Raw genomic sequence first — 25827 nt, 5'->3', positions numbered from 1 at the left:
TCTCTTACTTACTGGATTTCTTTTTATGCAAACTTAGTCCTTACCTTGGAATTCAACATAATTTCTGGAGCCCTGTACCAACGTGTGGCCACATATTCTGTCAGGAACCCTGTGTGATCATGGTCTGGATCTGCAACACGGGCCAGGCCAAAGTCACAGATCTAAGAGAGAAAAAAAACAGGATAACTTCTTAGAAATTCTAACCTTTCATATCAAAACATCACAAAAATAAAAAAGGCAATAGCAATAATAATGCTACTAAGTGGCAGATACTTTCTGGGCATTCTAGAAAATCATGATTTAATTTTCCCAACAACCTGAAAAGCAATCAACATGTTAGAGACCAGGACGCAGGCTGAAGAAGTCTTTACAGAGCACACTTTAAGAAGCATCCCTACCTTTCATTATCTGCTTAGCACAAAGCAATCTCAATTAGGTGAACTGACAAAAACTGTTCTGGGTAAAGTCACCAAAACCAACCAGTACCCTTTTCTCAGCCTGTCCTGCTGGAGCTCTCAGGACTGCTGTGAAGATCTGCACTGGCCTTCTATTTCTCAGACTCTACTTTCTGCTAGTCTTCTACTTAGTCTATAAATATAAGTATTTCCAAAGATTCTTCCCACTTCCTTCTTCCAGGTAGTCAAACCTACTCCCAAAGCTTTTTTTTTTTTTTTAAAGTTTCATATACTAAAGAATATTTTATTTTTTAAAAATACATAGTTTCTCATTTTCTCCGGTCTCAAGCATCTACTGGCCTTTCATCATCTGGCCCTCCAATACCATGGAGTGGCTTATTTTCTATTTTTAGTAGAGATGGAGTTTCACCATGTTGGCCAGGCTGGTCTCGAACTCCTCACCTTAGGTGATTCAACCACCTCAGCCTCCCAAAGTGTTGGGATTACAGGCGTGAGCCACCATGCCCGGCCATGATTTTTTTTTTAAGATCTGTCAGCACTATAATATCAAAGACTAACCAAATTTACTTGACACTAATCAATACAATGCCAAGGCTACAAAATAAAAAAGCAGTAGTACTCAGTATAATTCCATACAAAGGAAAATATGGTACAAGAAAATATACCTTTTGGGCTGTGTAAATTCAGATTTTCAAAAACAAAGGACGCCCCAAAGACGTGTTTCATTTGTATCTATCAGAGTCTTTCATAGGCATAGCCAGAATTTTCACATGTTGTGATCCCAGCATCTTATGACTCCTACTGGGATTTCTGTGGGATCAGTCTAGTAAACAAGGGCACAGACTAGTATAGCTCACGTTCCCTGGTAGTTACACTAGAAATGTGCTAGCAGAGCCTCCAAATAGGGTCTGTAACCCTGGTGAGTTCCCGTGGTCCTGAAGAATAAAGTCTACAAGAGAGGATCCCAGAAGGGTCCTAAGATGTCAACGTCTGCTGGGTCTTAAGCTTCAGAAAATAAGTGCAAAGCATGTTTACGGAAATCAAAAAGTAAGCTTATTTCTGTCGGCCTTGACTGATACCAGAGCCAAAAGTTAAAGGTCTAAGACACTGATAATAGCTGATATCGATAAGGGTACAAGATATTTTGTAAGGGTTCAAGAGTAAAAAACACTTTGTAACATAGAAGCCATTGGATGAAGGTTGAAGAAATCCTCTTGAAAATTCGAAAGGACCTAAATAACAGGAGGTCAGTGACGCTGCAAGTTACAAACTTCCTAGGCCAAGGAACCTGTGGGAATGGGCATCACGGTCACCACAAGGCACTGAGGATGTGATAAATGTGCAGTGATCCCAGAGCTCCAGCAAACACAAGTCCTCTCCTCATGTGGTGTTCTCAACTGTCATATGCACACTCAACTGCCCCTGCCTCTTGCCCTGCTTCGACACGCTCACTGTAACAAATCAGTGACATACCATACTCATCTTTGAATGAGATTCTCTCTTCTCACATTTATACCCATGAGAATGATGCACACACATTGCTGTATACTTTTTTTTTTTTTTTTCTGAGATGGAGTGCAGTGGTGCCATCTTGGCTTACTGCAACTTCTGGCTCCCAGCGATTCTCGTGCCTTAGCCTCCCAAGTAGCTGGGATTACAGGCGTGCGCCACCACACCCAGCTAATTTGTTTGTATTTTCAGTAGAGACAGGGTTTCACCAAGGTGGCCAGACTGGACTTGAACTCCTGACCTCAGGTGATCCACCTGCCTCAGCCACTCAATGTGTTGGGATTACAGGCGTGAGCCATGGCACCTGACTGCTGTATACTTTTAAAATATTAGTAAAGGCCGGGTACAGTGGCAAACGCCTGTAGAGTCCCAGCACTTTGGGAGGTCAAGGCGGGCAGATCACGAGATCAGAAGTTCAAGACCAGCCTGGCCAATATGGTGAAACCCCGTTATCTACTGAAAATACAAAAATTAGCCAGGCATGGTGGTGGGCACCCACCACCCAGCTACTCAGGAAGCTTCGGCAGGAGAATTGCTTGAACCCAGGAGGTGAAGACTGCAGTGAGCTGAGATCACGCCACTGCACTCCAGCCTGGGCAACAGAGCAAGACTCTGTCTCGAAAAAGTAAATAAAATAAAATATTAGTCAATTGTACCACTTTAAATATCAAAAAAATACTGTTATGCTTCTGATTCTTTGTGTTAACTTGGGTTTTCAAGACGACGCCTAAATTATGCCACGGCCAACAACTCGTGTGTGTGAGTGAGAGTAGGTGAACAGAATGGCCTTAAAGACAAGTCCACAAACTGGGAAGAGACAACAGAGAAAGTAGTCTGGTTCTATTTGTTTTATTCTTAAGGATGAACGCTTTCAAGCAAAAATAAGAGCCAATTCTTCCCAGAAATGTTATATGCTTAAAATATTGATTGAGAATGTCTCTCCAAAAACAAAAGCAATCTGCCATAACAGGGCTGTGATGATAACCAAAAGAAAAAAAAAAACACGAGGAGACATAAAAATATTCACTGCAAATTTTCAAGAAAATCATTAAGTGCCAAAGAAGTAGTACAACCATCCTAAACATAGCTTTATTCGTTTTGTGCCCACCTGACTCTTGGTTGCACTGATCCAGGGAAAGGAGCTGGTTCCATCCCATGTGGAAAGGACATAAACCTGTATCAGAAGGATCCTAAGAGGTGACAGAGTCCAATCCACACAATATCTGATGAAGGAAGCTGTCCTCTACAACATCTCACTGGACATTGGCCACCGTGTTCACCCACTGTGACAAAACACACTGCTTTTTACACACAGTTCTAGAAGGTTCCCCATGATCTACTTGCAACCAACCTTTCTAGCTTAGTGTCGATGACTCCCTATTACTCATCCAATGTTGCAGCCACAGGGAGGAAGACTCAGTGTTTTCGGTAGTAGTCCCTCCCTTCTTATTTTATTTCTGTACTCTCTGCCTACGTGCCTACGATATCCTATGTCCAATACAGCCGCTGGCCTCCCACAAGAAAAGCTACCCATCCTCGAGGGCCGGCACAGATACCACCTTCTTCCTGCTGCCTCCCAGCCCCAGCCAGAGCTAGCCCACCTCTCTCCTTTGCATTTGTACACCATCTTTTTCTCCATCTCAGTTACAGAACATCTCATTATAATCACCTACTGTCTACCAGATTTCTGATCTATCGGTTTTCAGATTTCAAGGGCAGACCCTCATCTCTCTTGTCTGCTGTATCTCACAGGGCTTCTCATAGGAGTGTCTGTTGAACGGAAATCCAATAAATGATTATTGCTATACATCTATACGTACTTAAGTAGCTTTATTAACCTATAATTCACACACCATACAATTTGCTCACTTAAAGTGTATAATTCAATGGTTTTAGTATTATAATGGTGGAATTAACCATTACCACCATCCAATTTGAAAATATTTTTATAACCTCAAAAAGAAATTCCAGTGAGTTAGTATTCCTTCCTTCATTATTCTCCCAACTCCTCTAGCCCTAGGCAATCAGTAATCCACTAATCTAATTTTTGCCTCTATGGATTTGCCTATTCTAGACATTTCATGTAAACAGAATCATACAATATGTGTCTTTTGTGGCTGCCTTCCTTCACAGACATGTTTGCAAGATTCATCCATGTTGTAGCATTATCAGTACTGCACTCCTTTCTCTTCTACTGTGTGGATCCACCACATTCTATTTATTCATCATCAGCTGGATATTTGGATTGTTTCTACTTACTGGCTATAGTGAACGATACCACTATGAAGATTTGTGTTCAAGTTTTTGTGTAGATGCATGTTTTCATTTTCACTAAGGAGTGGAATCCTCACCAACACTTATTATCTGACTTTTTAATTACAGCCATCCTAGTTAGCATGAAGTTGTTTCAATGTAATTTTGATTTGCATTTTTCTACTGACTAATGATGTCAAGCATCTACCATTCCATGTGCTTATTGCCATCTGTATATCTTCTTTAGAGAAATGTCTATTCAGATCCTTTGTCCATTTTTTAAACTAGGCTATTTATCTTTTCATTATTGAGTTATAAGAGTTCTTCATATATTCTAGTTGTAAGTCCCTTATCAGATGTATGATTTGCAAATACCTTCTCTCATTCTGTGGCTTGCCTTTTCACTTTTTTGATGGTTTGCTTTGCAGCACAAGTTTCTAATCTTGATGGAATCCACTTACTTTTTTTCTTTTGTTGCTTGTGCTTTTGGTGTCATGTCTAAGAGGCTTTGCCTAACATAAGATTGCAAAGATTTACTTCTATGTTTTTTAAGAGTATTAAAGTTTTAGCTTTTAATTGAGTTCTTCAATCCATTTTGAATTTTTTTTTCCCTTTTGAGACAAGGTCTCGCTCTGTCACCCCAGATGGGGTGCAGTGGCGCAATCTCTGCTCACTGCAACTTCCACCTCCCAGGCTCAAGCAGTCCTCCCACTCAGCCTCCTGAGTAGCTGGGACCACAGGCACATGCCACCACGCCCAGATTAATTTTTTCGTATTTTTGGTAGAGATGGGGTTTTGCCATGTTGCCCAGGCTGGTCTTGCTCCGGAGCTCAGGCAATCCACAGGCCTTGGCCTCCCAAAGTGCTGGGATTACAGGCGCGAACCACTGCACCCAGCCATTTTGAGTTAATTTTTTCATCTTTGGCTATTCCGTTGTCCCAGATTCATTTGCTGAAAAGACTGTTCTTTCCCCAGTGAATGGCCCTGGCATCCTTGCCAAAAATCAGTTGACCAGAGATACATGGGTTTATTTACTGACTCTCACTTCTATTCCACTGACCTATATGTCTATTCTTATGCCAGTAGCACACTGTCTTGATTACTGTATTTTGCAGTAAGTTTTGAAATCAGGAAGTGTATCAGTTCTCCATATGAATTTCCATATGAATTTTAGGATCAGCCTGTCAATTTCTATCAAAAAACAACTGAAAAAACAACTGGGGCTTTGATAGGGATTGCACTAAATCTGCAAATCAATTTGGAGAATACTGCCATCTTAACAGTATTAAGTCTTATGATCCACGGACATAGGATGTCTTCCCATTTATTTACGTCTTCTTGAATTCCTGTGCATTTTTTTAGACTGAATCGACATCGCTCTGTCACATCTAAGATATCCATAAATTTCCCTCGTTTACCTGTGACACCCATTAAAACAGAAATATGTAAATGCTGCATATTTTCAGAACTCTGAGGACTGTAAAGAATTTGGGGTTTTCTTATTTAGTTGGAATGCCTTACTAGGTATTAAAGTCAGTGAGGTTAAGTTTTCTGCTGCTATCTTTGGAATAAAATTTATTGAAGAAAAATGTCACCAACAAAACAGATGATCTTAAAACTAACACATAAGGCCAGGCGCGGTGGCTCACACCTGTAATACCAGCACTTTGGGAGGCCAAGGTGGGCGGATCACGAGGTCAGGAGATCGAGACCATCCTGGCTAACACGGTGAAACCCCATCTCTACCAAAAATACAAAAAAAAAAAAAAAAAAAAAAAATTAGCCGGGCGTGGTGGCGGGCGCCTGTAGTCCCAGCTACTCAGGAGGCTGAGGCAGGAGAATGGCGGGAACCCGGGAGGCAGAGCTTGCAGTGAGCTGAGACCATGCCACTGCACTCCAGCCTGGGCGACAGAGCGAGACTCCGTCTCAAAAAACAAACGAACAAAAAACTGACACATAATGTACATGATCCTGTTTATCTATATAAAGTATAAAAGTACACATGTATGCAAGAGCATAGAAAATACTTTGGGAGAAAATACACCAATTTGTTTTTTGGGGACAGAGTTTTGCTCTGTCACCCAGGCTGGCATGCAGTGGTGTGATCTTGGCTCACTGCAACCTCTGCCTCCCAGGTTCAAGCGGTTCTCCTACCTCAGCTCCCATGTAGCTGGGATTACAGGCGCGTGCCACCACGCCCGGCTGATTTTTGTATTTTTAGTAGAGATGGGGTTTCGCCATGTTGGCCAGGCTGGTCTTGAACTCCTGACCTCAGGTGATACGCCCACCTTGGCCTCCCAAGGTGCTAGGATAACAGGCGTGAGCCACTGCAACCGGCCACCAATTTGTTATAGTAGTTAGTTATCTCGGCTTGGTGCTGTGGCCCACATACGTTAATATCCCAGCACTTTGGGAGGCCAAGAAAGGAGGACTGCTTGAGCCCAGGAGTTCCAGACCAGCCTGGGCAACATACTAAGACTCTGTCCTTAAGGAAAAAAAAAAAAAGGTATCTCTGGGGAGAAAGGAGCAATGGGATAAGGAAGAAGAAGAGGACTACCACACTTTACTAGCATTTTTGCCATAAAAATGTTTTTGGGTATTTCTGGTGTAATTTAAAATATGAATAATGACAAATATAACTATGCTTCAGTGAAAGGGTTTTTCAATATTTATCACCTTAATAGTAAATAACCTGGCTGACCTTGAGATCACAGGTGGTATTGAGCAGCAGGTTGGAAGGCTTGAGGTCACGGTGCAGAACATTAGCTGAATGGATATATTTTAACCCTCTGAGGATCTGGTAAAGAAAATAGCAGATATGGTCGTTGCTGAGGTGTTGTGTCTTCAAGAGCTTGTAAAGATCTGTTTCCATGAGGTCCTGTACTATATATCTGTTTGCACAGGTTAAGGTAAAACACCATTTAGCTGGTCACATTTAGCAAAGCATTGAAAACAAAAACGCATCCTCTCTTGACTCTCTTCCCAAACAGTCCATCATTACACCACGGGGGCCTTAAAGGAAAGAAACTGAGGAAAACTTGGTATCCTTCATGGAAGGAATCTGAAGTCGTTAACTCCTTTTAGGTCCTGTGAGATGGCAGGCATTACATCTGACTGATGCAGCTATGGGCCTAGACTGAGATCTGAAACAGGCTGTTAGGGAAATTCTGGTCAATCTTGAAGTCTCAAACCTGTTTGCTCTCTAAATTTTCCACCATTAACTAACCCCCTCCAAGGTTTGCTGGAAACACTGGTAGCCTGTAAGTAGCACATACTCCCTCCTCTGTTTGGTCCAGTAACCTGTAATGTCACTATTCTTTTTACTTGTTGCCGCTCCCCTCCTCTCCCAAGCTCCTCAAAAGCCAAACATAAAACTTCCAGAAATACAGGTCTAGAAACATACTCTTGCTAGTAAATCCAACCCTAAGTCTATTTTCTTGACTCTTCCATTACTGTTAAGATCCTAAATAAATAAGACTATGGGCAAGTCGTTCTAAGAAGGGGTTTGTGCTAGTTTTGCTCCTCATGCTTTCTTGCCTGGTCACGTATTTAACTACCTAAAACTTTAGCTATGGCTACTTTCTTTCTTACAGAAATTAAATTATTAAAGCATTTAGCCTTTAACTTCATCATAGTATTACTTCATTAGCAGTATTTCTGCATTTCTTTTACTCACTTCTGTGTAAACACTATTCTCTGTTTCTTACAGATTTATGCTATAGGAGGCGCAGCATGGGATTCAAGGGAAATATGATTTAAAAATCTGTCATCTGACAGAGGCTTATTTTCATGGCAAGAAGTAAAGCAGGACCAACAGGTGGTAGTGGCAGGAGGCATTTCACTTCAAATATCACTACAACTTATTAACAGAGTTGTTTAAAAATGGAAAGGGCTGCCTAGAAACAGCAAGCTCCCGCACCCTGGAGGGGCGGAATACAAATTGGGTAAACTGGTAGGAGTGCTGTATAACCCTCTCCCTCTGGCAGATCCTCTTCAGTATACTTAACCTCTCTATCTTTCAAATGGAGCCTTTACCCAGGCAGCATCCTCTAGATCTGTTCAGTCCAGATTTCTAAATGTTGGTCAGAGCTAATCACATAATTTCAGAGCTCAGTTGACCTTAAAGATCATGACAACCAGTTCCTTCATTTTAAAGGTGGGGAAACTGAGACCTAAAGTGGTAACCTGACTCTAAGATAAGGACAGTTCTGATTTCACCAGGTAGATAGCCAGGGCACCCTCTTTCTTGGTCTACTACTGATCTTCCCTTTACCTTTTCATCATCACAACAAACCATCCCTTGGACAGAAAAAACATGCCTGCAAACGGAGTTAACCAAGATTTTCCATGACTTAGGGAGTAAATGGCAAACAGATTACAATTTTCCCTTTAGCATGTTTAATGCACTTTTCCTTTAAGTTCAGGAAATTTCAAGTTCTATTTACTCAACAAGGTTACCAAGCAGTGGAATTGGCCAGTTGCCTAAAAAGGATACACATCTTTCATTTGCTCGATGGTTGGTGCTCGAATAATGTCATTGATTCCAATGATGTTCTCATGTCTGAAGCGCAGTAAGATTTTTATCTCCCTCAGGGTTCTCTGGCAGTAGGTCTGGTGCTCAAAGGGGCTGATTTTCTTGATAGCTACTCGAACTTTGTTGACATTATCATAAGCAGAGCTTAAAAAAGAGAGAGACAGATGGCATTAAAAACAGCCCTCAGAATATTTGAAGAAGGCAAGTTGGTAAAGTATTATATTTTTAACACTCTATGTAAACACCTGTTTCATACCCGTGAAGGCAGCATGTATATTATCCACAAAAAGGCCTCAAGCTAGGGACGATGGATGCAACTGACACGAGAGAACACACAGTGACTCTCAAAACTAACAGAGAACCTAGCCCTGTTAACTGGGTGACTGTCTTGCCTTTATAAACCCAGAAACACACAAACAAGCATTCTCCCATTGTCTTAAACAGCAATTGCATTCTAGTGAGAGTAATCACTTCTGTCTCCAAAACACCTTCTTACTGTTGTATCAAATTCCTCTGACACAGAAGAAACATTCAAATAACCTACAACCGTACATCTTTATCCCTAACAAAAATGGACCCAAGAGAACACCTTGATTACTTCTATTAACTTTGTTTCTTTCACTTGCAAAACGACATGACCATTTCTTCCCCCAAGAAACTGAATCAAGATGTTTGGGTAGTTTTATAACAAAACCTAGAAAAGTATTTTTCGAAAAACACATTTGTGGCAATAACATGGGGCCCAGTTCTTTCCTAGTTGTCCTTAATGTCTGATAAACCAGAATTCTAAGCAAAAGCAATAATAAAAATTATACCTTCAATTTTATGAATTTGAGTCTTGAGTATTACTACTATCTTTATGATAAACATTCTATTACAATCTTGTGTATAAGAAATTTTCATATTAATAAATGTCAACATCTGGCCCACTGACCAAAGCAATCAAATAACACTGACAGGCAATAAGACAACATTTCTTGTTTCCTTGGGGTAAGTGCTAGAATAGAAAACAGTAAAATAACTTTATTCTAAAGTTTATGCTTCTAGGGCCGGGTGCAGTGGCTCACGCCTGCAATCCCAGCACTTTGGGAAGCTGGGGCGGCTGATCACTTGAGGACAGGAGTTTTGAGACCAGCCTGGACAACACGGTGAAACCCTGCCTCTACTAAAAATACAAAAAAATTAGCCAGGCATGGTGGCAAGTGCCTGCAATCACACCTACTTGGGAGGCTGAGGCACAAGAATCACCCGAACCTGGGAGATGGAGGTGGCAGTGAGCCAAGACTGTACCACTGCACTCCAGCCTGGGCGACGGAGTGAGACTCCGTCTCTAAATTAAATAAAGTTTATGCTTCTATAATATTTATCAGTCTACTAATCCTGAGAATTATTGATACATTTGTCTGATTCTATGACAAGATAACGCTCTGGAGTGGAACTTTGTCTTACTAGGATCCAATTATCCTACAACACCATTAACATACAGTACACAGGTGGCCCCAAATGCTTTGAAATGAAGTATATTTTCTTAAGTAAAATAACCACTACTCAAATCTTATTTTGCTTTGGTTTGGTACATGAGGCCCTAAGCCAGTGATTCTCAGTTAGGCAACAGCATATATAATAGTAGTAATTTAACATAGTATTAAAAAGCATATATAATAAGCAAGCTTATTCAATATTGGGAATATTTTTAGAAATAAAAATTCTATTTTGGTCATTCAAATCATAGAACAAGAGTTCAACAACAGCACGGATTAGTTACAAAATACTGGTTTAAACTCAACATTACAATTTTCTAGCGTTAATATTATAAATTTCTAGTGTTATAAGTCAAATATGGTCATAATTTGTTCTGCAAAATTATAATCCAACAAAATTTTTGGAGAGAGGAGCTTATGGTCAGTGTGCCCCTCTACTATATCAACACTCAGTGACGAAATAACTGCCCTCCCCCCCGGCCTTTTTAAAATTTTTTTGGGGAAGCAGTCTCACTCTGTTGCCCAGGCTGGAGTGCAGTGGTGCGATCTTGGCTCACTGAAAACTCCCCCTCCTGGGTTCAGGCCATTCTCCTGCCTCAGTCTCCCGAGTAGCTGGGACTACAGGCCCCGCCACCATGCCTGGCTAATTTTTTGTATTTTTAGTAGAGATGGGGTTTCACCGTGTTAGCCAGGATGGTCTCGAATCTCCTGACCTCGTGATAGGCCCGCCTTGGCCTCCCAAAGGGCTGGGATTACAGGGTGAGCCACCACGCCTGGCCAACTGCCTCCTTTTAAGTAAGAAAACATGAGATCATCCTCATCTGGTCCCACTTGAAAAAAAGGAGTTTGGTCTGTTCTTGTCTATTCCGCTTAACCATTCTGCTGCCTTTTTGGTTTATGCAATCTATCTTTCATAGAACTGATGACAAAGAGGGTTACCCTCTTCCATAACAACTCCATACTTGCTAGTTTCTCCTTGGATTTCTCGGTTTTGTTTTATATATTTTATTGTTGATACTTGGGTAAATAAGGCATACCATGAACTTTCAGGTGTCTATAAAGAGTTTATGCTTTAAAATCACTTTGACATTACCAACTGTATCTTGTTTTGCTCAACCCCTTTTGTCCCTAACTACCACCACACTACAGGTTTTTACTATAAATGTGTCTCTTACCACAGGAATCCAAAAATGGTTCATTAAAAAGGAACATTAAAAAAGAAGGCCGGGCGCAGTGGCTCATGTCTGTAATCCCAGCACTTTGGGAGGCCAAGGCAGGAGGATCATGAGGTCAGGAGATTGAGACCATCCTGGCCAAAATGGTGAAACCCCATCTCTACTAAAAATACAAAAATTAGCTGGGTGGGGTGGTGCGCGCCCATAGTCCCAGCTACTTGGGAGGCTGAGGCAGAAGAATGGCTGGAACCCAGGCGGTGGAGGCTGCAGTGAGCCAAGATCGCGCCACTGCACTCCAGCCTGGTGACAGAGTGAGACTCAGTCTCAAAAAAAAAAAAACAAAACAAAACGGGGGGGGGGGGGCAGTCCTAATGGGTGTGTGGTGATAGCTCATTGTGGTTTTGATTTGCATTTCTCTAATGATTTATGATGATGACCATCTTTCCTTATGTCTTCTTTTGAAACGTGTATTCAACGTTACGCCTTTTTTTTTTTTTTTTGAGACAGAGTCTCGCTATGTCGCCAGGCTGGGCTGCAGTGGCTCAATCACGGCTTACTGCAACCTCTCTGCCTCCTGGGTTTGTGCGATTCTCCTGCCTCAGCCTCCTGAGTAGCTGGAATTACAGGATCTCCTGACCTCGTGACCCGCCTGCCTTGGCCTCCCAAAGTGCTGGAATTACAGGCATGAGCCACCCACCACGACCAGCCAGGACTGCCACTATTTAAAAACAAACAGACAAACAAACAGAAAACCGTGTGATGTGGATAAATTCGAACCTTCATACTCTATTGTTGAGTGTGTAAAATGGTGTAACCACTTGGAAATTCCTCAAAAAATTAAAAACAGAATTCCCATATGGTCCAGCAATCCCACTTCTGAGCATATATCCAAAACAATTCAAAGCAGAATCTCTAAGAGCTATTGGCAGGTTCATGTTTACTGCAGCATTATGCACAATACCCAAGATGTGGAAGCAACCAAAATGTCCACTATGGATGAATGGATAAAGAAAATGTAGCATATACATAGAGTGGAATATTATTCAGTCTTAAAAAAAAACACACACACACAAAAAAATTCAATTCAGTATCCAAACACTATGCCTAATTGTTTTTATTTATTTATTTATTTATTTATTTTTTTGAGACAGAGTCTTGCTCTGTCGCCCAGGCTGGAGTGCAGTATCGCATCTTGGCTCACTGCAAGCTCTGCCTCCTGGGTTCTCGCCATTCTCCCGCCTCAGCTTCCCGAGTAGCTGGGACTACAGGCGCCCACCACCACACCCGGCTAATTTCCTTTTTTTTTTGTATTTTTGGTAGAGATGGGGTTTCACCGTGTTAGCCAGGATGGTCTCGATCTCCTGACCTCGTGATCTGCACGCCCTGGCCTCTCAAAGTGCTGGGATTACAGGTGTGAGCCACCACACCCGGCCAATTGTTTTTAATTTAAAAACTTTTTGGTAGAGATGGGGTCTCACTATGTTATCCAGGCTGGTCTTGAACTCCTGGTCGTAAGTGATCCTCCCACCTCAGCCTCCCAAAGTGCTGGGATTACAGCCATGAGCCATTGTGCCTGGCCTGAATTAATATTCTTAAAATGTCTACACTACTCAGTGTAGTCTGCAGAGTCAGTGTAATCCCTATCAAAGTTCCAATGACATTTTTCACAGAAACAGAAAATGTAATCTTTAAATTCATATATGGAACTACAAAAGATCCCATACAGCCAAAGCAATCTTGAGCAAGAACAAAGTGGTGGCTTCACATCACCTGATTTCAAAATACACTACAAAGCTATAGTAACCAAAACAGCATGACACTGCAGGGACAGGGTGAAATGTGCAGATAATTTGTTAGAGTATAAAGTTTCAGTTAACCAGGATGAGTAAGTTCTAGAGCTCTATCCTACAGCATGGGGACTACAGTTAATAATAATGTACTATATACTTGCAAATTACTAAAAGATTAGATCTTAAACATTCTCACCACAAAAAGTATGTGAGATAACAGATATGTTAATTACCTTGATTTAATCATTTCACAATATACACATGTATCAAAACATCATGTTGTACATCATGAATATACACTAATTATTTTTCCAGCACTTCCACCTCAGTTTCATATACTAATTTGTATTTGTCAATTATACCTTAATAAAGCTGGGTGGGGGGCAGGGAATCGGCATGGTACTGGCATAAAAACAGACAAATAGACAAATGGAACAGAATAAAGAGTCCAAACATAAAGGATAGTCTCTTCAATAAATGGTGCTGGGAAAATTGGATATCTACTTGCAAAAGAATAAAATGGATACTTATTTCACACCCTATACAAAAATCAAATCAAGACAGATTAAAGACAAAAATTGTAAAACCTGAAATCATAAAACTACTACAAAAGGCTGGGCGTGGTGGCTCACCCTGTAATCCCAGCACTTTGGGAGGCCAAGGCGGGTGGATCACGAGGTCAGGAGATCGAGACCATCCTGGCTAACACGGTGAAACCCTGTCTCTACTAAAAATACAAAAAAAAAAAAAAAAAAAAAAAAAAAAATTAGCCAGGCGTGGTGGCAGGCGCCTGTAGTCCCAGCTACTCGGGAGGCTGAGGCAGGAGAATGGCATGAACCTGGGAGGCAGAGCTTGCAGTGAGCTGAGATCATGCCACTGCACTCCAGCCTGGGTGACAGAGAGAGACTCCGTCTCAAAAAAAAAAAAAAAAAAGCAAACAAAAACTACTAGAAAAAAATACAGGGGGAAAGCTTCTTGACATTGGTCTGGGCAATTATTTTTTGGTTGTGACCCCCAAAGCACAGGCAACAAAAGCAAAAATAGACAAATGGAATTGCATCAAACTAAAAAGCTTCTGCACAGCACAAGCAGCAATCAACAGAGTGAAGAGACAACCTAACGAATGAGAGAAAATATTTACAAACCACATATCTGATAAGGGGCTAATATTTAAATATATAAGAAATTCAAACAATTCAACAGCAGGAAACAAAATATTTAAAAATGGGCAAAGGCCAGGCGCAGTGGCAGCTGCTTGTAGTCCTAGCTATTCAGGAGGCTGAGGTAGGAAGATTGCTTGAGACCAAGAGTTCAAGACCAGCCTGGGCAACATAGAGAGACCCTGTCTCAAAAATGGAAAAAAAGCAGGTGCAGGTGGTAGGGAGGGGGGGCAAAGAACCTGAATAGACATTTCTCAAAATAAGACATACAAATGGCCAACAGGTATATGAAAAAAGGCTCAACATCACTAATCAGAAAAATGCCAATCAAAACCACAATGAGGTATCACCTCACAGCTATTAGAATGGCTATTATCAGCCACGTGCGGTGGCTCACGTCTGTAATCCCAGCACTTTGGGAGGCCAAGACAGGCGGATCACCTGAGGTCAGGAGTTTGACACCAGCCTGGCCAACATGGTGAAACCCTGTCTCTACTAAAAATACCAAAGTTAGCCAGGCGTGGTGGCAGGTGCCTGTAATCCCGGCTACTTGGGAGGCTGAGTCAGGAGAATCACTTGAACCCAAGAGGCGGAGGCTGCAGTGAGCCAAGATGGCCTGGACAACAAGAGTGAAACTCTGTCTCCAAAGAAGAAAAAAAAAAAACAACTTAAATGTTCTTGCCCCCACCACACACAAACGTTAACTATGTGAGGTGATGGGTATCTTAATTTGCTTTACTGTGGGGATCATTTCGCAAGGTATACATATATCAAAACATCACATTTAACACAGTAAATATATACAACTTTTATTTGTCAATTATGCCCCAATAAAGGAGGGGGAAAAACCAAAAAGGTCATTCTATCACATGCTATAACATGGATGAAGCTTGAGGACATTATATCAACAGAAATAAGTCACAAAAAACAAATACTGTATAATTTCACTTATATGAGGTATCGAATATTAACAAACCCATAGAATCAGAAAGGAGAATGGTGGTTACAAATGGCTGAGGAGAGGGAGAAATGGGGAGATGTGTTCAAGAGTACAGGTTTTCAATTTTCCAAGATGAAAAAGTTCTAGATCTGTTGTGCAACAATGTGAATATACTTTACTGAACTGTGTACTTAAAAATGATTAAGATGGCAAATTGTATGTTTTTTTACCAAAACATATAATTAACCAAAACAATTTTTCTTTGCAAAGAGATAAAGTCTCGGCTGGGCACGGTGGCTCACGCCTGTAATCCCAGCACTTTGGGAAGCCGAGGTGGGTGGATCACGAGGTCAGCAGATCGAGACCAGCCTGGCTAACATGGTGAAACACCGTCTCTACTAAAAATACAAAAATTAATAGGGTGTGGTGGCACACGCCTGTAATCCCAGCGACTCAGGAGGTTGAGGCAGGAGAATTGCTTGAATCCGGGAAGCAAAGGTTGAGTGAGCCGAGATCGCGCCATTGTACTCCAGCTCTGGGTGACAGCGCAAGACTCCGTCTCGGGGAAAAAAAGCTAGAGAGAGAGAGACGAGAGAGACAGAGAGAAAGAGAGAGAGAGATGAAGTCTCACTATGCTGCCCAGGCCGGTCCTGAACTCCCGAGGTCACTTCCTCAGGCTTCAGAGTAGTTGGGACTACACGCACATGCCATGGCACCTAGCTTAAAAAAAATTTTTTTAAGGGGGAAAGAAACATGTTAAAGAGGGGAAAAAATTAAATATTAATTTTTTTTTTTTTGATGGAGTCTCGCTGTGTTGCCCAGGCTGGAGTGCAGTGGTGCAATCTCGGCTCACTGCAACCTCCGCCTCCTGGGTTCAAGTGATTCTCTTGCCTCAGCCTCCTGAGTAGCTGGGACTACCGGCGCCTGTCACCACGCACAGCTAATTTTTTGTATTTTAGTAGAGATAGGGTTTCACCATGTTGGCCAGGATGGTCTCGATCTCCTGACCTCATGATCCTCAGCCTCGGCCTCCCAAAGTGCTGGGATTACAGGCGTGAGCCACTGCACCTGGCCTTTTTCTTCATTTCTTTTGAGATGGGCTACTCTGTCACCCATGCTAGAGTGTACTGGCACAATTATGGCTGATTGCAGCCCCAACCTCCCGAATAGCATAGTGGAGACCACAGGTGAGCACCACCATGCCTGGCTAATTAAAAGAAGTTTTTTTGTAAAGACAGGGTTCTACAATGTTGCCCAGGCTGATCTTGAATACTGAGTTCACTCCTGAACTCAAGTGATCCTCTTGCCTTGGCCTCCCAAAGTGCTAGGATTATAGGCGTGAACCACCACACCTGGCCAATAAAGGGGGAAACTTTTATCCAGCTTTGGGTTAGTACCTTCTATATATCAAGAACTATTCTAACATTAGGATGCAAAAATTATAAATAATACTCTGGGCCGGGGGTGGTTTTCACATCTGTACTCCCAGCACTTTGGGAGGCCCAGGCAGGCAGATCATGAGGTCAGGAGTTTGAGACTAGCCTGGCCAACATGGTGAAACCCCGTCTCTACTAAAGATAAAAAAAAAAATTAGCCGGGCATGGTGGCATGCGCCTGTAATTCCAGCTACTTGGGAGGCTGAGGCAGGAGAATCACTTGAACCCGGGAGGCGGAGGCTGCAGTGAGCCGAGACTGCACCACTGTTCTCCAGCCTGGGCGACAGAGCTAGACTCCATCTCAAAAAAAAAAAAAAAAAAAAAAAAAATAATAATAATAATAATAATACTCTTCCCTTGAGGAACCCAAGATATTGTGAATGTCTAGTCATCTTAAAAGAACACAACCTCAAGTCACAGATGAATTCTATCCTAAGACCCATAAATTATGGAGAATGGGAGGACATTAAGGTCTGAAGTGAGCACATCCATCTCAAGTCTCAAAACAGATAGATTCCTGCTATTTGATAATAAAAGGAAATGAGATTCCTATTTGATAATAACAGGAAATGAACTATTGATATACGCAACACAGATGAATCTCAAGTAATTATGGTGAGTGAAGCCAGACCAAAAGAAACGTATTTCCATTTATAGAAAATACAAAGTAATCCTGGGTTTACTTTGGATTTACCTCCAGGGTTGTCTGGGAATGGGAGGAAGAAGATTGCAAATGGAAACGAGGTAACTTTTGGAGGCAATGAGTATGTTCCTTATCCTAATTGTGTTGATGGTTTCATAGCTGTATAATGTATTAAAACTTATCCAACTTTATGCTTTAAATGTGTGCAGTATTTTGTATATCAATTACTTCTTAGTAAAGCAGTTAAAAAAAAAAAAAAGAACCAGGGTTCTTTGGCCACATGATCCATTCCAGTGCTGGGGCAAGTGGGAAACAGATTCTAGAAGTGTACTGATCAATAAACGTAGAAATCCATGAAATTCTGAAGTAGATTATTTAACAGATGTTTTGTGATCGCTTAGGGAAGGAAAGGGAACCAGCATGAGTCAATTATGAACAAGTCATGCTAAACTAGCTTTATTTCCTGTTTTGATAGGGTTACCACAACAACACGAAATGAAAAGAGTTTTGGTGAATTCAAGCCACGCTTGTCAAGAACTTCCCATTTGTGAGGCTTCATGTTAGGACTGGTGGCAAAAACAAACAATGATCCTGCTCTTAAGAAACTTGCAATTTTGTAAGAGAAGGAGACAGGAACAGAGAACATACTTTGCCTTTTATCACATTAAAGCACTTCTGAAACGCAAGGAGGAGCTGGGTTAATTTCAAATACTAAGGGAAGGATTAAAAGAAGATGAGGCCCACAAAAGCCATATCCTGAAGGATGAGTAGGCTTCTGACAGAAAAGCAAGACCGCAAAGAAAAGAAAGAGGAAGCAGGTCGCGAGGTAAGTGACCGAGACATCTGTGGTCACTGGCCACTAACCCTCACCCAGACATGCCCATGCCCATGAGAGAAAGTTTTTGGGGTCAGAGGAACATGCTCCTCAGGTGCCCGAGAATTCCCTGCTTCTGGAAAAGCGTAGGTCCGTACCCAGCAGGTGCACTTGAGGTGGTGGTCAAAGGGGCAGCTGCTCACTGACGTGTATTGCGCCTACACTGTGCAGGCAGGAGGCCACACACGTGCTCAAACTCACAACACGTGGACAGTGCTGTGGCTGAGAAGGGAAGAGCACTATGCTGAAGGTCTGCTCTGCCAGAACTACTGACATAGAACTCTAAGGAGCCTGAGTATTTTCTATTTGAACCCAACCTTCCAGGTCATTAAGAAGGTATATTAGGCCTGGTGGGCATGGTGATGCACGCTTGTAATCCCAGCACTTTGGGAGGGTGAGGAGGGCAGATCACTTGAATCCAGGTGTTTGAGATCAGTGTGGACAACATGATGAAACCCTGTCTCTACAAAAAATACAAAAATTAGCTGGGCATGGTGGCACTCGCCTGTAGTCCCAGCTATTTGGGGGACTAGGCAGGAGGATCACTTGAGCCAGGGAGGTTGAGGCTGCAGTGAGCCATGATTGTGCCACTGCACTCCAGCCTGGGTGACAAAGTGAGACCCTATCTCAAAAAAAAAAAAAAAAAAAAAAAAAAAGGAAAAGAAGGCATATCTGTCATGGCAGGAGGAGAGAGCAAAGTCTGCTTAATGTTTCTTAGGTTGATTTTTTTTTTTTTTTAAATGGTATATAGGGCTCCATTTGTATTCTTGACCTAGGCCTTGTAAACGTGAGAGGTGGGCCTGGGTCTGGGAGGTACAAAAAGAAGGTGGAGGTGAGGGACAAAGATAGTTTTCAGCATCCTGATTTAAAAATCTAAGAATGCCTGTCGGTGATTCAGATGGAGGAGATGACGGTTCCATCCTTCCAGCAGCATCAGGAGAGAGATCAAGTTGGGAATTCTTAACAGAAGCCACAGTGGTTAGCACTCCTGCAGAGAGAGAATTTCAAGAAAAGAAGTCAGAGGACAGAACTCAGGAGCAGCATGAGGATGACGAATCAGTTAAAGAAAGTGGAAAGAAATGATAATGGAGTAAGAACCTTTAGGCCAGGCGCCGTGGCTCACGCCTGTAATCCCAGCACTCTGGGAGGCCGAGGCAGGCGGATCATGAGGTCAGGAGATCGAGACCATCCTGGCTAACACGGTGAAACCGTGTCTCTACTAAAAATACAAAAAAAATTAGCCGGCCATGGTGGCGGGCGCCTGTAGTCCCCGCTACTTGGGAGGCTGAGGAAGGAGAATGGGGTGAACCCAGGAGGCGGAGCTTGCAGTGAGCCGAAATTGTGCCACTGCACTCCAGCCTGGGTGAAAGAGCGAGACTCATCTCAAAAAAAAACGAACCTTTGTTGTCCAACTCCAAAGGCCATGTAGTTCTGCTTAACCATGTAGCAGAACCAGAAAAGGGTGGTGTTTCCCAAGACAAAGAAGGAAGGCGTTTCAAACAGAAGAGATTGAGAAAGGTAAGAACTGGAAAGCATTCACTGAATCTGCATGCAACCAGACGATGTGTGGTAACTTTGGTTCAAGTAAGGAAATGGAGAGGATGGGAAGAGGAGCAGAAAGAGTACAGCTGACTACTTTTTAAAGAGTGATCATAAGGCAAGGATAAGGAAAAAAACTTAAATCCAGGTGAAAAACTGAGAGGCACAGGATGTTATGAAAGCCATGGTTGGGGGCGGGGGGAGGGGAGGCTGAAGGCTGCAGGACCGGGTAGAGTGAAAGAGAAGGCTCCAATGGCTAACCAGGGGGAAGAGAAGGGAGAGTAAATTCCAAGCAGAGGAGACGTGGGGCAGTGGTGCAGAGGCCTGTGGAAACCTGGGGCGACAGAGTGCCTGCAGAGAGGGGGACACACAGGGATATGACAGGGGAAGCTGGAGGGTGAGCAAGAGCCAGGCCATATTTATATTTTCGTAATTTTATCCTGGGAAGCCACCAAAGGATGCTAAGCACAGACTTTAAGCATGCCAACATTTATATTTTTATAACTTTTCCTCAGGTAGCAGTTTGTTGAAAGAATGGAATGGGGAGGATGGTGCACTGGGTCACCTGGAGGCAAGGAGCCCTTGCAGCCAACTCAGAATGAGGGAGAGCCACAGCTCTGGATAAATGGGCAAAGAGCAGGCTCACAAGAAATGGGTGCTTATTTCACAAACCTCACATGTCCCAGCACAGTCCTGTTCAAGCAGTCTCCATCCAATTAGATGAAATTCCTCAAGGACACAACTGTATGTTCTAAATAGCTCATGTCTTCTTTACTGCAGTTGTAACCCAATTTGCAGGGCGGGAAAAAACAGTATCCTTATCTGACGCCTCTCAATGAAGATATGCTAACAAAAATCCTACAGGTGGCCACAAATGCCATAAGGAACAAGCTGTTAGCCAGAAGTACTTTGGTCTTGACAACTCAGCTTCCACCTGTCCTAGCCCCAAGATACATGAAATACCAATGGGCCCCAGGCTCAATTGACCCAAGGATATTTCAAATGTCTTTTTCTTTTCTTTTTTCTTTTTTTTTTTTTAAAGACAGAATCTTGCTCTGTCATCCAGGCTGGAGTGCACTGGCGCGATCTCGGCTCACTGCAATCTCCCCCTCCCAGGTTCAAGTGATTCTCCTGCCTCAGCCTCCCAAGTAGCTGGGACAACCTACAGGCACAAGCCACCAAGCCCAGCTAATTTTTTTTTTTTTTTTAAGTAGAGACAGAGTTTCACCATGTTGGCCAGGCTGGTCTCAAACTCCAGACCTCATGTGATCCACCCACCTCGGCCTCCCAAAGTGCTGGGATTACAAGCATGAGCCACTGTGCCCAGCCTATTCTTTATTCTTAATACTTTATTCATTTGAAAGCTTCCCTTTTGTGGTAAGGTACAGTTCCTTTCATTGATGTTTACTTGTTCTATCATTTCTCATAACCCCCCCACCCCCACATCCTGAAGGTACTTGCTTTCTTGTAGAAATACTTAGGTCTGTCCATGGCCCTAACCCTGTAAATAGGGCACTCGGCATTACTATTGTTCTCCAATGCCCACAGAAGGTCAGAAAGCAATGAACCAACCTGATCCCCACAGCTATACCACTTCCAATATGGCTACCACATTTTTTTTTTTTTTTTTTTTTTTTTGGAGACAGAGTCTCGCTCTCTTGCCCAGGCTGGAGTACAGTGGCGCGATCTTGGCTCACTGCAACCTCCGCCTCCCAGGTTCAAGCGATTCTCCTGCCTCAGCCTACTGAGTAGCAGGCGCGTGCCACCATGCCCGGTTAATTTTTGTATTTTTAGTAGAGACGGGGTTTCACCATGTTGGTCAGGCTGGTCTTGAACTCCTGACCTTGTGATTCGCCCGCCTCAGCCTCCCAAAGTGCTGGGATTACAGGCATGAGCCACTGCGCCCGCCCATCTCCTCCTTTCAACACCATATTTACTACTGTGTGAAAAGCAACAAATGTTAATATGGTTAATGCAGTAAGTCTCGTTTCTTCCTATGTGAAGACTTCCGTTTTTGGTGTATTTTATATGAGGCAGACATATACTCAGTAGCAATTTAAGTACATTAAAGGTATTAAAAAACAGAATTCTTAGGAGCTTGAGGATTCTGTTTCACAAAAAAAGACTGATAGTACTTGAAATCAATCTTATTATAGATTGGTGGGGTTTGTGATTAAGTATGAAGAATAAGAAATGTCCATGTCTGCCCAGGAAATCATTTTCTCACTATGCTCTGATTAAAACTGATATACAATCAAACTGAGATTAAAACTAAATTCTACATATTAATCATTTACGCATTCACTTTAAACTTGCTTACACTTATTGATAATACTGCTTTGTCTTAGTTTATAGATGTATATTACTCAAAACATTTACAGTTTATTTACTGAGAACCAGGTAATGATGGTATTGAAAAGAAGTTATCAACAATTCTCACTTAATAATACCTACAATTTATTGAGTGTTTATTATCTGTCAGGCTCTGCTCTATGTTAGCATCTGCGGACCTCTCTAAGAAGGTGGTATTTAATGGTGCCTTGAAAAGGAGGTAGGATTTTAATAGGCAGCACACGAAAAAGCACTTAAGGAAGAAGGAGCTACAGGAGCTGAAGCACGGAAGGCTGGGTACCAGGTGCTGGATAGTTCAATATGGCTGGAGTTTACACCTGTCCAGGGGAAGAACAAAAGGTGATGTTACTAGGAAGCTGAGAAATCTGTACTTTACTTGGATAATAGAAGATGAAGAGTCTGGATGTGGTGGCTCATGCCCGTAATCCCAGCACTTTGGGAGGCTGAGGCGGGTGGACCACCTGAGGTCAGGAGTTCAAGACCAGCCTGGCCAACATGGTGAAATCCTGTATCTACTAAAAACACAAAAATTAGGCATGGTTGTGCGTGCCTGTAATCCCAGCTACTTGGGAGGCTGAGGCAGGAGCATCACTTGAACCCAGGAGGCGGTGGTTGCAGTGAACCAAGAACATGCCATTGCACTTCAGCCTGGGTGACAGAGTGAGACTCTGTCTCAGGGAAGGCAGGGGAGGGGAGGGAGGGCAGGGGAAGGGAGGGGAGGGAGGGCAGGGGAGGGGAGGGGAATCAGAAACACAGGTATAGAACTGACTGAAGGCCAGGCGTGGTGGCTCACGCCTGTAATCCCAGCACTTTGGGAGGCTGAGGCGGGTGGATCCCCTGGAGTCAGGAGTTTAAGACCAGCCTGACCAACATGGTAAAACCCTGTCTCTACCAAAAATACAAAAATTAGCCAGGCGTAGTGGCAGGCTCCTGTAATTCTAGCTACCTGGGAGGCTGAGGCAGGAGAATTGCTTGAACCCAGGAGGTGGAGGGTGCAGTGAACCGAGATCATGCCACTGCACTCCAGCCTGGGCAACAGAGCAAAACTCTGTTTCAAAAGGAAAAAAAAAACTGACTTAGAGAGGCTAAAACTAGACACAGGGAGACCAGTTATAATTCCTGAAATATCTATACCCATCAACACTCTGAAATTACAGTGCTTGTTAGACCTGCTGCCTGATCTTGCTAATATTTACGGCATTAGTAAAGAAGCATATATAAAGACTTCTTAATTTTTCAAAAGTGGTATTTCAGCATAACTGATTCCCTTTGTAATCTCACATTTTATTTTATTCATTTAAAATATTAATCTGAAAAGGAGCCACAAGTTTCACCAACTGCCTAAAGGATTCACGGCATTAAAAAAAAAAAATGAGAACTCTTATTATAAGGGCAATTTATAGATTCAGTAGAAATGGCAGAGACCGGAAACTAGAAGTTTGTATTCAAGAGAAAAAAACGTCAGTTTGGGATCTTAAAGGATGTGCATCAAATAACTTTAAAAACATTTGAATATTAAAGTCAATTTTATTTATCAAATAATCATCTACATTATGTTAAGCACTGTGGATAAAGCAGTAAAAATATAAAGCTCTCTGCCCTCATAAACTATATGAGAGGAGACAGAGAGACATAGAGGCTGGGCGGGGTGGCTCATGCCTGTAATCCCAGCACTTTGGGAGGCTGCGGCGAGTGGATCACCTGAGGTCAGGAGTTCGAGACCTGCCTGATCAATATGGTGAAACTCTGTCTCTACTGAAAATACAAAAATTAGATGGGTGTGGTGCCGTGCATCTGTAGTCCCAGCTACTTGGGAGGCTGAGACAGGAGAATTGCTTGAACCTGGGAGGCAGAGGTTGCAGTGAGCTGAGATCGCGCCACTGCACTCCAGCCTGGGTGACAGAGGGAGACTCCATCACAAAAAAAAAAAATAAGAGAGAGAGACATAGGTATTAATAAACATATTTGTCATAAACATGACTATATTATAAATTATGATAATTGCTAAGGAAAATGCAAGTTATATAATTAATGTTATTAAGGATAACTAGAAAACTTAGTTTAAATTAGAAGCTTACAGAAAGCTCTTCTTCTCTAAAGAAATTAGGGAAGGCATTTAAACAGAGAACTGAAGGATGAGCCGGAATTAGCCAGGTTGCCGGGTGGCAAAGGCAGCAAGTATTTTACAAGCAGGGAGAGGGTAGACCAGAAGAAGTAGACCAGAAGTAGACCAGAAGCCCTAAGAAGGCCACTGTGGCTGGAGTGTACCAAACAGAGAGAGCATGGCTCACGATGAGGCAGAAGAAATGGGCAGTGACCCAGCAGTTATGCTAAGGATTTATCTTTTAAGTGTCCTTTCACTTTAAGCTGGGGAATAAAAGTATCCAACTTATATTTTGTAAATGATCTTTCCAAATAAGAAAAACTGAACTGTAAAAAGGAAATAGTGGCTGGGGGCGGTGGCTCATGCCTGTAATCCCAGCGCTTTGGGAGGCCAAGGCAGGTGGACTGCTTGAACCCAGAAGTTCGAGATCAGGTTGGGCAACATAGTGAGATCCTGTCTCTATTTCAAAAGAAGAAAATAAAAATAAAAAGGGAAAAAGTTAAAAAAAAAAAAAAAAAAAAAAGGAAACCATTCCAAGCACTGCCATAATACCAGCAAGAGGTGACTGACAGTGGCGTGGACTAAGCAACAAGGATGTAATTGGCATGTTAAGCAGGTCAGTTCAGTGTTCAGTGTGAAATCATACCACCCACTGCAGGACATCTAGCAACCCAGACCCAAGTGCACTACCAAGCCAGTAGCACTCTCAAGTCAGTAAAATAATAATTAAAAAAAAAAAAAACAAAAAACACCCACTACATCTCTGAAGGGAGTAGTAAAGTCCTTGGAATGCGTAAGAGCAGTGACAGTGGAAATGGAAAGAGACAGCCAAGACTGAAAGGGAAAGGCTGCTGAGTGGGATTCATGAATGAGATGGTGAGCAGAGCAGGCCAGATAAGATCATCAGGGTCAAAAATGAATTGTGCAAATAGGAGAAAAAATTTGCAATATGTAGGACTTGTATTTGGAATACATAAAGAACTCTTAAAACTTCAAAACAAGACTACAAACAACGCAATATTACAAATAGGCAAAAGTATAAACACTTCCTTTGTGACAACAAATATGAAAATATGACTGATGAGTCATAAAGGAAATGTAAATTAAAACCAAATACCCACTAGAATAGCTAAAATAACTGACCAATACCAAGTGTTGGTGAGGATGCAGCAAAGTTGAAACTCTCATATACAGATGTCTGTAGAAGCTTTATTCCTAACAGCCCCGAACTGGGTACGACCCAAATGTTAATTAACAAGGAAAGGGTAAACAAACTGTGGTACATCCATACAACAGGACAGTACTCAGCAATAAAAGGAATTACTACTAATCCATGCAACAAGGAAAAATCTGAAAAACACTATACTAAATGAAAGAAGCCAAACACAAAGAGAACAAACTTTTAAATCCCATTTATATGAGATTCTAGAAAAGCTGAAGCTAATCTATAGTGATAGGAAGCCGTGGCTGGGTGCACTGGCTCACACCTGTAATCCTATGACTTTGGGAGGCTGAGGTGGGCGGATGACGAGGTCAGGAGTTCGAGACCAGCTTGGCCAACATGGTGAAACCCCATCTCTACTAAAAATACAAAAATTAGCTGGGCGTGGTGGTGCGCACC

General features: G+C 42.3%; 1 protein-coding gene across 1 annotated transcript in view; it reads right to left on the bottom strand.

The window, feature by feature from the left end:
* Positions 1 to 25827, bottom strand: part of MAPK1 (mitogen-activated protein kinase 1) — a 106785-nt gene that overhangs the window by 39283 nt on the left and 41675 nt on the right. Inside the window, exons 2-4 of the mRNA XM_024239685.3 lie at positions 8674 to 8856; positions 6880 to 7069; positions 45 to 161 (exon numbers count right to left, since the gene is read on the bottom strand). Of these exons, the coding sequence (XP_024095453.1) occupies positions 45 to 161; positions 6880 to 7069; positions 8674 to 8856 (490 nt within the window). The remainder of the gene's footprint in view (positions 1 to 44; positions 162 to 6879; positions 7070 to 8673; positions 8857 to 25827) is intronic.

Source organism: Pongo abelii, chromosome 23, assembly GCF_028885655.2.
Source record: "Pongo abelii isolate AG06213 chromosome 23, NHGRI_mPonAbe1-v2.0_pri, whole genome shotgun sequence".
Lineage (NCBI taxonomy): Eukaryota > Metazoa > Chordata > Mammalia > Primates > Hominidae > Pongo > Pongo abelii.
This window is presented reverse-complemented; position numbering and strand designations above follow the sequence as displayed.